This window comes from Garra rufa, chromosome 7, assembly GCF_049309525.1.
Source record: "Garra rufa chromosome 7, GarRuf1.0, whole genome shotgun sequence".
In the NCBI taxonomy this organism is placed as follows: domain Eukaryota; kingdom Metazoa; phylum Chordata; class Actinopteri; order Cypriniformes; family Cyprinidae; genus Garra; species Garra rufa.
In genome coordinates this window covers 9,858,636-9,872,165 of record NC_133367.1, presented here as the reverse complement: position 1 = coordinate 9,872,165, position 13,530 = coordinate 9,858,636, and the positions used below count along the sequence as shown (strand labels likewise).

At 36.7% G+C, this 13,530-nt stretch overlaps 1 protein-coding gene across 1 annotated transcript in view; it reads left to right on the top strand.

Annotated features, from left to right (window-relative positions):
- Positions 1–13,530, top strand: part of LOC141338425 (NACHT, LRR and PYD domains-containing protein 3-like) — a 134,492-nt gene that overhangs the window by 26,696 nt on the left and 94,266 nt on the right. The window contains exon 8 of the mRNA XM_073843971.1: positions 5,212–5,385. Coding sequence (XP_073700072.1) covers positions 5,212–5,385 — 174 coding nt within the window. The remainder of the gene's footprint in view (positions 1–5,211; positions 5,386–13,530) is intronic.

The following is a 13,530-nucleotide window of genomic DNA, read 5'->3' as shown; positions in this document are numbered from 1 at the left end:
TAATGCACACAGAGTGAAGTAGTTTAAGTCTTTGGTTCTTTAAATTGTGATTATTTGGCTCACATTTAACAAAAACCCACCAATTCGCTATCTCAACAAATTAGAATATGGTGACATGCCAATCAGCGAATCAACTCAAAACAACTGCAAAGGTTTCCTGAGCCGTCAAAATGGTCTCTCAGTCTGGTTCACTAGGCTACACAATCATGGGGAAGACTGCTGATCTGACAGTTGTCCAGAAGACAATCATTGACACCCTTCACAAGGAGGGTAAGCCACAAACATTGATTGCCAAAGAAGCTGGCTGTTCACAGAGTGCTGCATCCAAGCATGTTAACAAAAAGTTGAGTTGAAGAAAAAAGTGTGGAAGAAAAAGATGCACAACCAACCGAGAGAACCGCAGCCTTGACAGGCTTGTCAAGCAAAATCGATTCAAGAATTTGGGTGAACTTCATAAGCAATGGACTGAGGCTGGGGTCAAGGCATCAAGAGCCACCACACACAGATGTGTCAAGGAATTTGGCTACAGTTGTTGTATTTCTCTTGTTAAGCCACTTCTGAACCACAGACAACATCAGAGGCATCATACCTGGGCTAAGGAGAAGAAGAAATGGACTGTTGCCCAGTTTTCCAAAGTCCTCTTTTCAGATGAGAGCAAGTTTTGTATTTTATTTGGAAATCAAGGTCCTAGAGTCTGGAGGAAGGGTGGAGAAGCTCATATCTCAAGTTGCTTGAAGTCCAGTGTTAATTTTCCACAGTCTGTGATGATTTGGGATGTAGTGTCATCTGCTGGTGTTGGTCCACTGTGTTTTTTTGTATTACACGTCAAATTCCGCCTTCAGCGTTTTCAGCGCTTCCACAGACTTTTCAACTGGTTCTCAGCTGAAAAACTTTGAGTAACTGGGAGATGAGTGAGTTCTTGCTATTGCACTTGTCCCACAAGCAGTGCTAGTTTCACCTCAAATGCTATTGAGTCATTTTGTCATCACTTTTAATTTTATAGATGGCTCACGCATCACCTGTTCGATCGCGATGACACATTATGGCAATGTACCATTCTGTTGGTGAATTTAACAAATAATTAGGCTATGTTAATAACTAAGGGAAATTTTAGTTTAAAAAACAAACTTTATTATCATATACCAACATGATATAAGTAAAACATTTTTTAAAATTACATTTTCAAAATATATCTCTGGCATTGTTCAGAGGGCCGGTCCAAATGTGGGGGTGGGCCGCATTCGGCCCCCGTTTCGGGACCCCTGCTGTAAACCATGGCTTTTCATTGTTGAATGTTAAATGAGTTCTGGTAGGAATGCATATATCCTCACAGAAACAGATATATGAAGTTATGGTCTCTGTGAGCTCGTCCAGATCGGTGGCAGCATCTTCAAAAACACTCCAATCAGTCAAATAGAAACAGGATTGTAAGACCTGCTCTGTTTCGTTGGTCCATTTCTTTACCGTCTTAACTACAGGTTTAGCAGTTTCAACCTGTAGGTTGATATAAGATGAACCAGACAGTGATCAGAGAGCCCCAGAGCTGCCCGTGGGTATATGCTTCTTTAATTGTTTTATAACAGTGATCCAATATATTACTATCTCTGGTGGGACATGTAACATGCTGTCTGTATTTTAGCAGTTTACATGACAGATTCGCTTTATTAAAATTAATGATTGATTTTTGACGGATGAAAACAGAGTCCGGGTGTTGTTGTTCTGTCTCTGTGATCTAATCAGCGAGTTTAACTTAAGTGTGCTTGCAGTGGAATGTACACGCTCATGTGAATGAATGAGCAAAACTCTCGCGGCAAATAGAATGGCTTACACTAAATGAAAAGCGCTTCTAGATCAGGACAGCACATCTTCTTTAACATCTGTACACCACCTCTCATTGATGTAAAAGCACTTCCAGGCGCCACACGATTTCCCCGTTGATTCTGTGTCATGGTCTGCTCTGAACAGCTGATATTCTGGTAGATGGATCGCACTGTCCGGTATAGCCGCGTTCAGCCAGGTTTCTGTGAAGCACAGAGCAGCAGAATGTGAGAAATCCTTATTTGTCCAGGAGAGCAGAAGAGCTTTGTCCGTTTTGGTGGGTAGAGAGCAGAGATTCGCCAGATGTATGCCAGGCAGCGGCATCCTAAATCCACGCTGACAAAGCTTCACGAGCGTGCCGGCACACTTTCCCCTCTTGCTTGTCCAGAAGCGTTTGATCAGCTCCGACAACTATGATAACGAAACTGGTAGGAGATTTTGTGGTGTGTTCTGCGGAATGTTTAGCAGTTCATCCCTGGTAAAACGGATCGTGTTTGCAAAACCAAAAAAAAAAAAAACAGGAAAAATGAACAAAAACAACTGGAGAGCTAAGCACACGGGCTGCCATAATTCCATAACCTCATAAAAGTAATCAATTATGTCAAAAATCATCAAGCCTCTCTTGAAGCATCTTTGAGATGTTGCTGCAGTTCTTCTGGGTTTAGTCTGTTTCAGTTTGTTCTGTTTCATGTCATTCCAGACGAACTGGATGATGATGAGATCAGATCTCTGTGTGGAGAACTGGCTGTTGTCAGACTCCTTGTGCAAACTGGATTATTACAATTAATGGCAACATGAATGTTTGTAAATGTAAATTGATTAGATTTTACCGACACACTACAGCAAAAGATATAAATAAATGACTTTAAACCATTTGTAGCTAAAATTCTAGTGGCATAAAACTTTTGCACAGTACTATACAGAACAAAAATATATTACATTGATTTTACTGAAAATAAAAAAAGTTACTTTTCAGGTGTTCAGTCAGTTTTGACCACAAAGATCACAAGTGTACCTCACAAATGAGGAACGTCAGAAGTTTGAAGTTTGAAAGTGACTGTAACTGGAGGTACTAAAGAGAATTGATATCTAACAATTTAAAGTTCTCTTTTTGTTTGTACTGATGTTCATTTAGTCAGATTTTGCTTTAAGTTTTAGTTCATTTGTGTAGGGTATAAAATATAATTCCTTTTAGAGATTTACATTGTTTAGGTCGTTTCTAGAATAAATGATTAATCATAATGTGACACTTTCATTCTGGTTCTAGGCTTTCAAACTGCAGTATCACTGAAGGAGGTTATAAAGCTCTGGCTTCAGCTCTGAGATCAAACCCTTCACACCTGATAGAGCTGGATCTCACAGGAAATGATCCTGGACAATCAGGAGTGAAGGAGCTCAATCATTTACTACAGGATCCAAACTGTCAACTCAAGACACTGAGGTGAGACATAATGAAATAATCCTCTTTGATGTGTACAGCCAGGAACTTGTTGCTGCTCACTCTCTCCATAGTCATTGATGATCAGAGGCACATGCTGAGTGTGCGCTCTCCTGAAGTCAACAACAATCTCCTTCATCTTATCCACATTCAGAGATAGATTGTTGTCTCCACACCACATGATCAGGCGGCTCTCCTGGCTCCTGTAGTCTGTCTCATCTCTGTTGCTGTTGAGACCCACCACAGTCGTGTCGTCTCAAACATAATGAAGAGGTTGGAGCTGTGTGATGGTGTGCAGTCATGGGTCAGCAGAGTGAAGAGGAGGACCTCAGCACACAATCTTGTGGGACACCTGTGTTCAGTGTGATGGTGCTGGATGTGTTACTGCTGACCCGAACTGCCTGAGGTCTCCCAGTCAGAAAGTTAAACAGCCAGTTGCACAGCAAGGTGTTGAGCCCCAGCTTGACCAATTTGCGAATGAGCTGTTGAGTGAATAATGACTGTCAACACAATTTAGTGTGCTGCTATTGTGGAGTATGGTATACCTTGATAATTAACATGCACAATTTTTATGGACCTATTTAGTCAAATAATTAAATTTTTTCTAAACACAATGCAGTTGAATTGCAATCAAGGTCAGATTCACTCTATCACTGTATCTCTACAGCAGGTTTTTTTTTTCAAATATTTATGTATTTATTTGTTTATTAAAATATTCAAAGACAAGTTTTGCAATTACTAGAGCTTTAGTGTTTTAGAATAATAAAGTTTTTTTAAATCGTATCAGCGATTTTTGTAATGCAGTAGACCTTTAAATCAGAACTGAATTGATCTTGTTTGCTTCATCTTCTCTTCTGCAGGTTTTTGGGTCCTGCTGCAGATGAAGGCTGTCAGTATGTGACTAGAATTGTGGGTAAAAACCCGTTACTCCTGAGAGAGCTGAATCTGAGTGAACATGAACTAGGAGACACACGAGTGAATCAGATCTCTGCTCTACTGGAGGATAAACACTGTCAACTCAACACACTGATGTGAGTATTGCTGGTTTATTTCAAATGTTACATTACTTTTAATAGTATTGTTATTGTAGTTGTTAATATTTCCATATTTGTGTCAGAGCAGTTTTTTCTCAGCATCACTAAAAGCCACTATAATTGTAAGAATTAAAATTAAACGGGCAATGAAAAAGGGCAAAAAGTTTTAAATTGGGGACTCCGTGTTGCTTTAAGTGCATCATTTTGTGCACAGGATTCAAATACTGTCAATGTTTAGTGCTTCACTGTCTATCTATCATATTTTGATGCCTCATAAAAAAGACTTTTAGTTTTATAGTATAGATTTGTGTAGAGACTCAGACTTTCTGCAGTCTTATACTTTCAAAAAACTTTCTTTTGTAAGAGTAATGATCTTCTTTCCAAATAAATTTTTTAATAAGGTCATAATTTACTGGTATTGCTATCCTTGTGGGGATATTTGGTCTCAATAATAAAAAAAAATAAAACTTGTCAAAAAGTAGTATTTGAGAATGTCTGAATATATATCCAAATCCATAACCTAATAAAAGTAAGCAATTATGTCTAAAAACGTCAAGCCTCTCTTGAAGCATCTTGGAGATGTTGCCACAGTTCTTCTGGATTTAAGGCCGTTTCACACTGAGCCCCATGCGAACAAGCAAGGCAAATTGCCAACGAGCGGTGCTTTCAATTTGATTACCTTTTGCTAATGCAGTACATTTTTCTTGAGATATGTTCTCATATATAGATTTGGATAAATAAAGTTTGGCTCCACACCAGAAACACAAACTATCTATAATGCTTAATAAAACATCTTACAATGTAATAGATGTACAATTAGCATCAAGCTATATTTGAAAATGTATGTGATTATTAATGTTTAGGTCATTTCTAGAATAACTGATTAATCATGTGAATGTGACATTTTTATTCTGGTTCTAGGCTTTCAAACTGCAGTATCACTGAAGAAGGTTATAAAGCTCTGGCTTCAGCTCTGAGATCAAACCCTTCACACCTGATAGAGCTGGATCTCAAAGGAAATGATCCTGGACAATCAGGAGTGAAGGAGCTCAATGATTTACTACAGGATCCAAACTGTCAACTCAAGACACTGAGGTGAGACCGGATCAAATAATGTTACACAAATAAATGTTTTTTTTTTTTTTTTTATAGCTATACAATAATCTGGACATTTTTGTTTCATCAGAATGATCATATCAGATGCTGTGGTTTTTTTTGTACTGATGATCAAAGTCAAAGTCTGCTTTATTGTCAATTCTGCCACATGTACAGCTCATACATGCAGAGAATTAAAAATGCGTTACTCACAGACCCTTGGTGCAAAAACATTCAGTTTCACAAGCCAGTTTTCTCTTTGCTGATGTTTCTCACTCCTTCTGAAAGATCTTGAGGCTTTTAATCGCACACTCTCTATTTGTAAACTGAAAATCATGATCTAGTGAGGTTTCGCTCTTCTGCTCTGTGGGACATTTCTGTTTGTTTCTGCAGATTTTGTTTTTGAATATTTATGTATTTGTGTATTTAAATGTTCAAAAAAAGTTTTGCAAATACTAGATAATTTTAGAACGTTTTTTTTGTAATGATTTTTGTAATGCAGTGGCCCTTTAAGTCAGAACTAAATTGATCTTGTTTGCTTCATTTTCTCTTTTGCAGGTTTTTGGGTCCTGCAGCAAATGAAGGCTGTCAGTATGTGACTGGAATTGTGGGTAAAAACCCGTTACTCCTGAGAGAACTGAATCTGAGTGAACATGAACTAGGAGACACACGAGTGAATCAGATCGCTGCTCTACTGCAGGATAAACACTGTCAACTCAACACACTGATGTGAGTATTGCTGCTTTAGTTCAAATCTTATATTACTTTTAATAGTACTGTTATTGTAGTTGTTAATATTTTCAATATTTGTGTCAGAGCATTTTTTTTCTCAGCATCACTAAAAGTCACTATAATGTAAAGTATTAAAATTAAACAGGCAATGAAAAATGGCATACATTTTTTAAATTAGGACATCATTTTGCGCACCGGATGCAAATACTGTGAATGTTTAGTGCTTCTCTGTCGAGAATGCAGTATTAAAGATTCCTCTCACCCCGCCCACAAACTGTTTTCTCTCCTGCCTTCTGGCAGGCTCTTCAGGTGTCTCAGGACTAGAACCAGCAGACTGAGGAACAGCTTCTTTCCCAGAGCTGTCTCCTCATTGAACTCTGCCCACCACTGACTCCTTTGCCCCACTCACACACCCCACACTCCCCCCATTACCATTGCACTATTTAATATTCATTGCACTACACTGTGCATACCCATTTGTAAATATACAAATCCATTGCACATATACATTTGTAAAAAAAATTATACATATCTATACATATTTGTAAATTCCTTATAGTAAATAGCAACCTGTATACTAGAGCTGCATGATTCTGAATAAAATAAGAATCACGATTTTTTTTTTGCTCAGAATAAAGATCACGATTCTCTCACGATTCTGGAGAACTTTTTTATTTTAAAGATTTACTCCTGAACATTAGGTTATCAAACAACAGTAAAATAGCAGTAAAATAAGACAAAATAAACTTTGCTTTAAATGTAAAGAAATGTAATGAAAATAATGTAATAACGTAAACAAAAAAAATCACCATTACACATTAAAAAATAAACATACAAAGGTATTATGTCAGAGTAAAGCGATTTAAAGATTCTTAGCTAGAAACACTAGCCTATCAACATTTTATGGCTGTCACCGTCCACTCTGTGGGATGCCCAAGTTAACTTCACCATTTTACAAATAAATCCTAATCTAATCATGACAAACTATCGTTGGAAAGGTCTAAGGCTTCTTAATAGATATTTGACATTTTTTTGTGTTACAAATTATGTAGGAAAATAAATTATGACAAGAGTGCACCTCAAAAATCAATAACAACTTCAATAACAGGTGTTCTGACCTTTTTCACAAACAGACTTTCTTGTTGCCTTTTTCCCTATGACACTTTAGAAATAATAAGAAATTATATATCAGATGAAAACTTAATTTCAAAATTCATCCTTTGGAATGCCATTTTAAAATCAGACATTGCATTAACATGGAAAAAGTACATCAAAATCATATTACTAAATGTTCTTGTCCATGAATTATAAATATTAAAGATTTAATTCTTCCTTTTCACGTCTGTGTTCAAAAATGGGAGTAACAGTTAAGGGGTTAATGGATCGTCATGCTCATATATGGTTCCATTGCTCTGCTGGTCCATAAATTTGGCACGATCAAAGAAGTACTACTCTTTCAATATTCTAACTACTATTTCAATAAGTGCTAATAGAGACCGAATTTTCCAAGCATGATACAGAGCTATCTACACAACTTAGCCCACATACTAATAACAGCCTAGATATTTTATGTAGCTTAATTTGCGCGCATTGGGGAGTCGCTCTCTAAATTCAAATAGCTTTTGAATGCGCGTGCAGGTTTTACTTTTGGTTTCGTTTTAACGACCGCGCGAAACTCTCGGCGGCGCTGAGTGTGCATTCTACAATACAAGAGATTACTTTAACGAAACCATTTGAAAGTGGGTGGAAACCAACGGGATTTTGAAAAGCGTGTCCCCAGTGGAAATTACGCCGCTGCGTGAGTGGAACTCTGCCGCTGAGTTATCATTTGAATGAATGCCGTGTTGTACAGTATATTGAGACCTATAATTGAGACAGAGGCGCCATGAATTGCATCTGACAGAATGTGCACTGAAGATGAAGTTTAAATGGTTATGTAATGTTGGAAAGACGGTGAACCTGTCACTGCATCAGCTCACAGCAGTCTGTGCAGTAATTAGGCTAGCAAAAGTTTTGTAAAATATAAATAAAATATAATTGGCTGAATCGTATAAATGCTGGATTAAGATCGTGAGGGGGGTCGAATCGAGATCGTGATCTTTTAACGATTAATTGTGCAGCTCTACTGTATACTATGTTTATATCTATCTGCAAATTCCTGATGATAGTTAATAGCAGTCTGTATATTATGTTGATATTTGTACATTTCTGATTGTAGTCAATAGCACCTGTATATTATTCTCACAGTATATTCATCTATAAATATTAGTTTCTCCTTGCACATATCTTCTATAAGTGCACTTATAACTTATAAATTATACCTATATCCTGCACTTGCTGCTTATTGCACTCCTGGTTAGACCTGAACTGCATTTCGTTGCCTTGTACTTGTACTTGTGTAATGACAAAAAAGGTTTAATCTAATCTAATCTGTCATATGTTGATTCCTTTATTAAAAAAGTATTTTAGTTATATATTTATGTAGATATATATTGTTTTTTTTATAAATGCCTTTTATAACCACAATGCAAATAGCAATGTGTAACATTTTACCAGATTTAGTGTTACACTTTTATTTGTTCCCCACCAAATAATGTTTTTCCACAAAATGTTTGGATGTATGTTAGATTGTAAAATAATAATTATTAGTTCCACACACAGAGATATGGAAATTCTACATTGATTTAAAAGAGAAAAACTACACTTTCACAGTTTAATTCTGTGTAAATTAAAGATAAGTGGCAAAGTCAGATAAACATAGACATTTTACATTTTGTGAAACAAACTTTAAAGCAGTCATAATTTTGGTGCAGCATATACTGTAAAAACTGAACAAGAGCATTTTAAGAATCAGTGATCAGTATCTGCCTCAAATGTCCTGATCAGTGCAGTGCTAAAGAAAATGAACTGCCTTTTCAAAACTCATTTGAATGTCTTGAGTTTAAGGAAATACGTTTATTCATTAAAGGTCCCATATTGTCAAAACCGAAATTTCCTGGCTTTTTTCATGATAACTGAGGTCTAGGGGCTATGTAACTACCATTTATGTTTCAAAACAGTCAATCCACAGTAAAATGCACACAGTCTGCATAAAGTAGCTGTTCCTTTTCACGAGGCGCTGTGACTTCCGTAAAAATGTGACGTCCGATCTACTCAGTCACCGCCTTCAGTCTCCAACCACCGTCCCACCCTTTTGCCAAACCCCCAGACAACATCGCGTTCATTCCATTGCTGAACAACAACATGAAAACAAGTCGAGAAAACGCTGTTCAGTCGATGGATGTCAGTAAAATACATCATCACACAGGCTTCCGAACAACATTAATATAAAAAACCATTGGCACGTCAGCTTTAGCCTCGTTTACACAGCGATTCCGGAAAATACACAGATAACGTGTCCCATGATTTGTTTGATTTGGTTCATTCACAAAGTGATTTTCCGGAATCTGTGCATGCTTTACACACAACCCGTAAAGACATGTAATGCGACGCCTACGTTGCACTAAACTGAAACTGCCGAACGATCTGCGCTTCAGCACATATTTTTCCTTTGTGAAGAGTCGCACGATAACATGCATCATCACTACAACACAGCCTTTATTACATTGGTTTTGGCTTTTGTTCACACAGCACTCGTTCCGGGACTGATCCCATCAATCTTACTAGGTTCCAGACCCGGGATCAATCCTGGGACGTGTTTGCATTCACACAGAAGGCACTCTGGCAACAGGCTTTACTAAAGCTATAGTTACGTAGCTTACTGCAATCCGTGTTTGAAAAAAAAAAAAAAAAACATTAATTACCATTCTGAGACATCCTGTTGAGTATCACAAGCCACAGCAGGCTACAGCATACACCGCGTTCCAAATTATTATGCAAATGGTATCTTTCCCTGATTTTTATAATTAGTCAATGCAAATGACAGTCAGTATAATTTTTAAGTAATCAACCATTTGGATATAATTCGAATTTTATTGAACAAACCTCCTTATGATCACAGTATTTATTTCAAAAATAAAAAACTGAAAATGCACTGTTCCAAATTATTATGCACAACATAGTTAAAACATTTTATAGGTTGTAAAGAACTGAAAACAGGCATTTGCTGAATTTGCAGCATTGGGTGGTCATATTTACTGAAATCAAAAGCTATTTCAATCAAAAACATCCTAACAGGGAAAGTTACAACTTTACATAGGACCCCTTCTTTGATATCACTATCACAATTCTTGCATCCATTGAACTCGTGAGTTTTTGGAGAGTTTCTGCTTTAATTTGTTTGCAGGATGTCAGAATAGCTTCCCAGAACTTCTGTTTTGATGCAAACTGCCTCCCACCCTCATAGATCTTTTGCTTAAAGGATGCTCCAAAGGTTCTCAATCTGGTTGAGGTCAGGGGAGGATGGTGGCCACACCATGAGTTTCTTATCTTTTATGCCCACAGCAGCCAATGACACAGATGTATTCTTTTCAGCATGAGATGGTGCATTGTCATGCGTGAAGATGATTTTTCTACGGAAGGCATGGTTCTTTTTTTGTACCATGGAAGAAAATGGTCAGTCAAAAAAATCTACATACTTTGCCGAGGTCATTTTCACACCTTCAGGGTCCCTAAAGGGGCCTACCAGCTCTCTCTCTCTATGATTCCGCCCAAAACATGACTCCACCACCTCCTTGTTGAAGTCGCAGCCTTGTTGGGACATGGATCATCCACTACTCCATCCATTAGGAACATTCAGGGATGCACGACACTCAACAGTAAACAAGACTGTTTGAAAATTAGTCTTGATGTATGTCTGGGCCCACTGCAACCATTTCTGCTTGTGAGCATTGGTTAGGGGTGGCCGAATAGTAGGTTTATGCACAACTGCAAGCCTCTGGAGGATCCTACACCTTGAGGTTTGTGGGACTCCAGAGGCACCAGCAGCTTCAAATACCTGTTTGCTGCTTTGTAATGGCATTTTAGCAGCTGCTCTCTTAATCCGATGAATTTGTCTGGCAGAAACCTTTCTCATTCTGCCTTTACCTGCACAAACCTGTCTGTGCTCTGAATCAGCCACAAATCTCTTCACAGTACAATGATCACACTTAAGTTTTTGTGAAATATCTAATGTTTTCATACCTTGTCCAAGGCATTGCACTATTTGATGCTTTTCGGCAGCAGAGAGTTCCATTTTCTTTCCCATATTGCTTGAAACCTGTCGCCTGCTTAATAATTTGGAACGTCCTTTTTAAGTACTTTTTCTTTAATTGGGCTCATCTTGCAAATTATTTATCACAGGTGTCTGAGATTTATTTCAGTGGTCCAAAGAGCCATTAGACACAATACCATCCGTGAGTTTAATTGAAAAACTAAAAAATGTATGTTTATGATACTTACATCCAATTTGCATAATAATTTGGAACACGGTGTAACGACAGTAGTTACCTGTGGTTGGCCTGGCTGTGCGTCACTCAGAAAACAACAGGCCAATCAGAAGAGAGGCTCATGAATATTAATTAGAAGGGCCAAAATCGACCTGATTTTGGCACTTATACCGCAAATATATATTCTTAAGGACATTAACAGCTAAAATAAACCTCCAAAAGGTGTACAATATGGGACCTTTAAATAAACACGTGCAAAGTAATATATTTTTTATAAGCAAACTGTCTTTGTTGTTGACTTGTAATTGTTTAGTCTACAGTATGTTTGAACATTGATCTGTGAGACTAAAGTGATTTATGACAATAGTAGACAGTAACAATTTCATTAGTAAACAGTAGCTATTAAATATATTTTGACAGCATTTATTAATCTGTTATGTTAGTTTATATAATTATTCATTGTTCATATCAGTTCACAGTGTATTTACTAATTAACAGAAAACTTTTTAATTTAAAACTGTATTAGTAAATGTTGAAACTTACATTAAGGTTATTAAATGTTAGTTGTTCATCATTAGTTCATGTTAACTAATGTAGTTAATGTTAGCAAGTAATTTTCTGATTTCTGTATCCTTTGCATACCTTTGTAACTTTTGTGTAGTTTGTAGTATATTTAAAACAATGTGTAGAATGGACCTTTTATAAGGACGTAGTGATTGGTGTTTTATTCCTATAGGTGGATGTGGATCAGCTGAAAAAGCTTTACTGACATGACCTGCCAGAACTAATGCTGTGCTTGATATTTATTTGAATCACGCTACAGCAAAAGATAGAAATAACTGACTTTAAAATATTTTTAGTTGGTGAAAATACAAGTGGCCTTAAACTTGTTGACAGTACTATATAGAACAGTGTTTCTCAACCCTGGTCCTGGGCACCCCCCAACACTGCACATTTTGTGTATCTCCCTAATCAAGCACACCTGATTGCACTCATCAGCTCATTAGAAAACATCTCCAAGACCTGAAATGGGTGTGTCAGATAAAGAAGACATACAAAATGTGCTGTGTTGGGTGTCAATATTCACATTTTACAATCTAACTTTTTAGTTCATTTGAATAAGGAATAAAATATAATTCTGTGGATTTTTATTGTTTAGGTAATTTCTTGAATAACCGATTAATCATCTGAATGTGACATTTTCATTCTGGTTCTAGGCTTTCAAACTGCAGTATCACTGAAGAAGGTTATAAAGCTCTGGCTTCAGCTCTGAGATCAAACCCTTCACACCTGATAGAGCTGGATCTCACAGGAAATTACCCTGGACAATCAGGAGTGAAGGAGCTCAATTATTTACTACAGGATCCAAACTGTCAACTCAAGACACTGAGGTGAGACGTGATGAAATAATGTGTACATAAATAAATGTGTAATTTAAAAAAAATAGCTATGCAATAATCTGGAAAATGTGTTACATCAGAATAATCATATCAGATGCTGCAGGTTTTGTTGTACTGATGATCAAAGTCAAAGTCTGCTTTATTGTCAATTCTTCCACTTGTACAGCACATACAGATGCATCTCAATAAATTAGAATGTTATGTAAAAATTCATTTATTTCAATAATTCAACTCAAATTGTGAAACTTGTTTGTTAAATAAATTCAATGCACACAGACTGAAGTAGTTTAAGTCTTTGGTTCTTTTAATTTGGTTAACATTTAACAAAAACCCACCAATTCACTCAACAAATTAGAATCAGTGGTGGAAAGAGTACTGAAAATTTATACTCAATTACAAGTACCATTACATTGCTGAAATTGTACTCAATTACAAGTAAAAGTACTGGTGTTAAAAAGTAATTAAGTAAAAGTACTGGTGTTAAAAAGTAATTAAGTAAAAGTACAAATTACTCTTCATGAAAACTACTCAGAGTACTAATTACATTTTAGCTGGTTATTGAATTATCCATAATTGCTGAATCAGACAAGATCCAGACAATAAAGCACACGCTATACAAATTAAATTATAGGTTAATCACCCTTTAT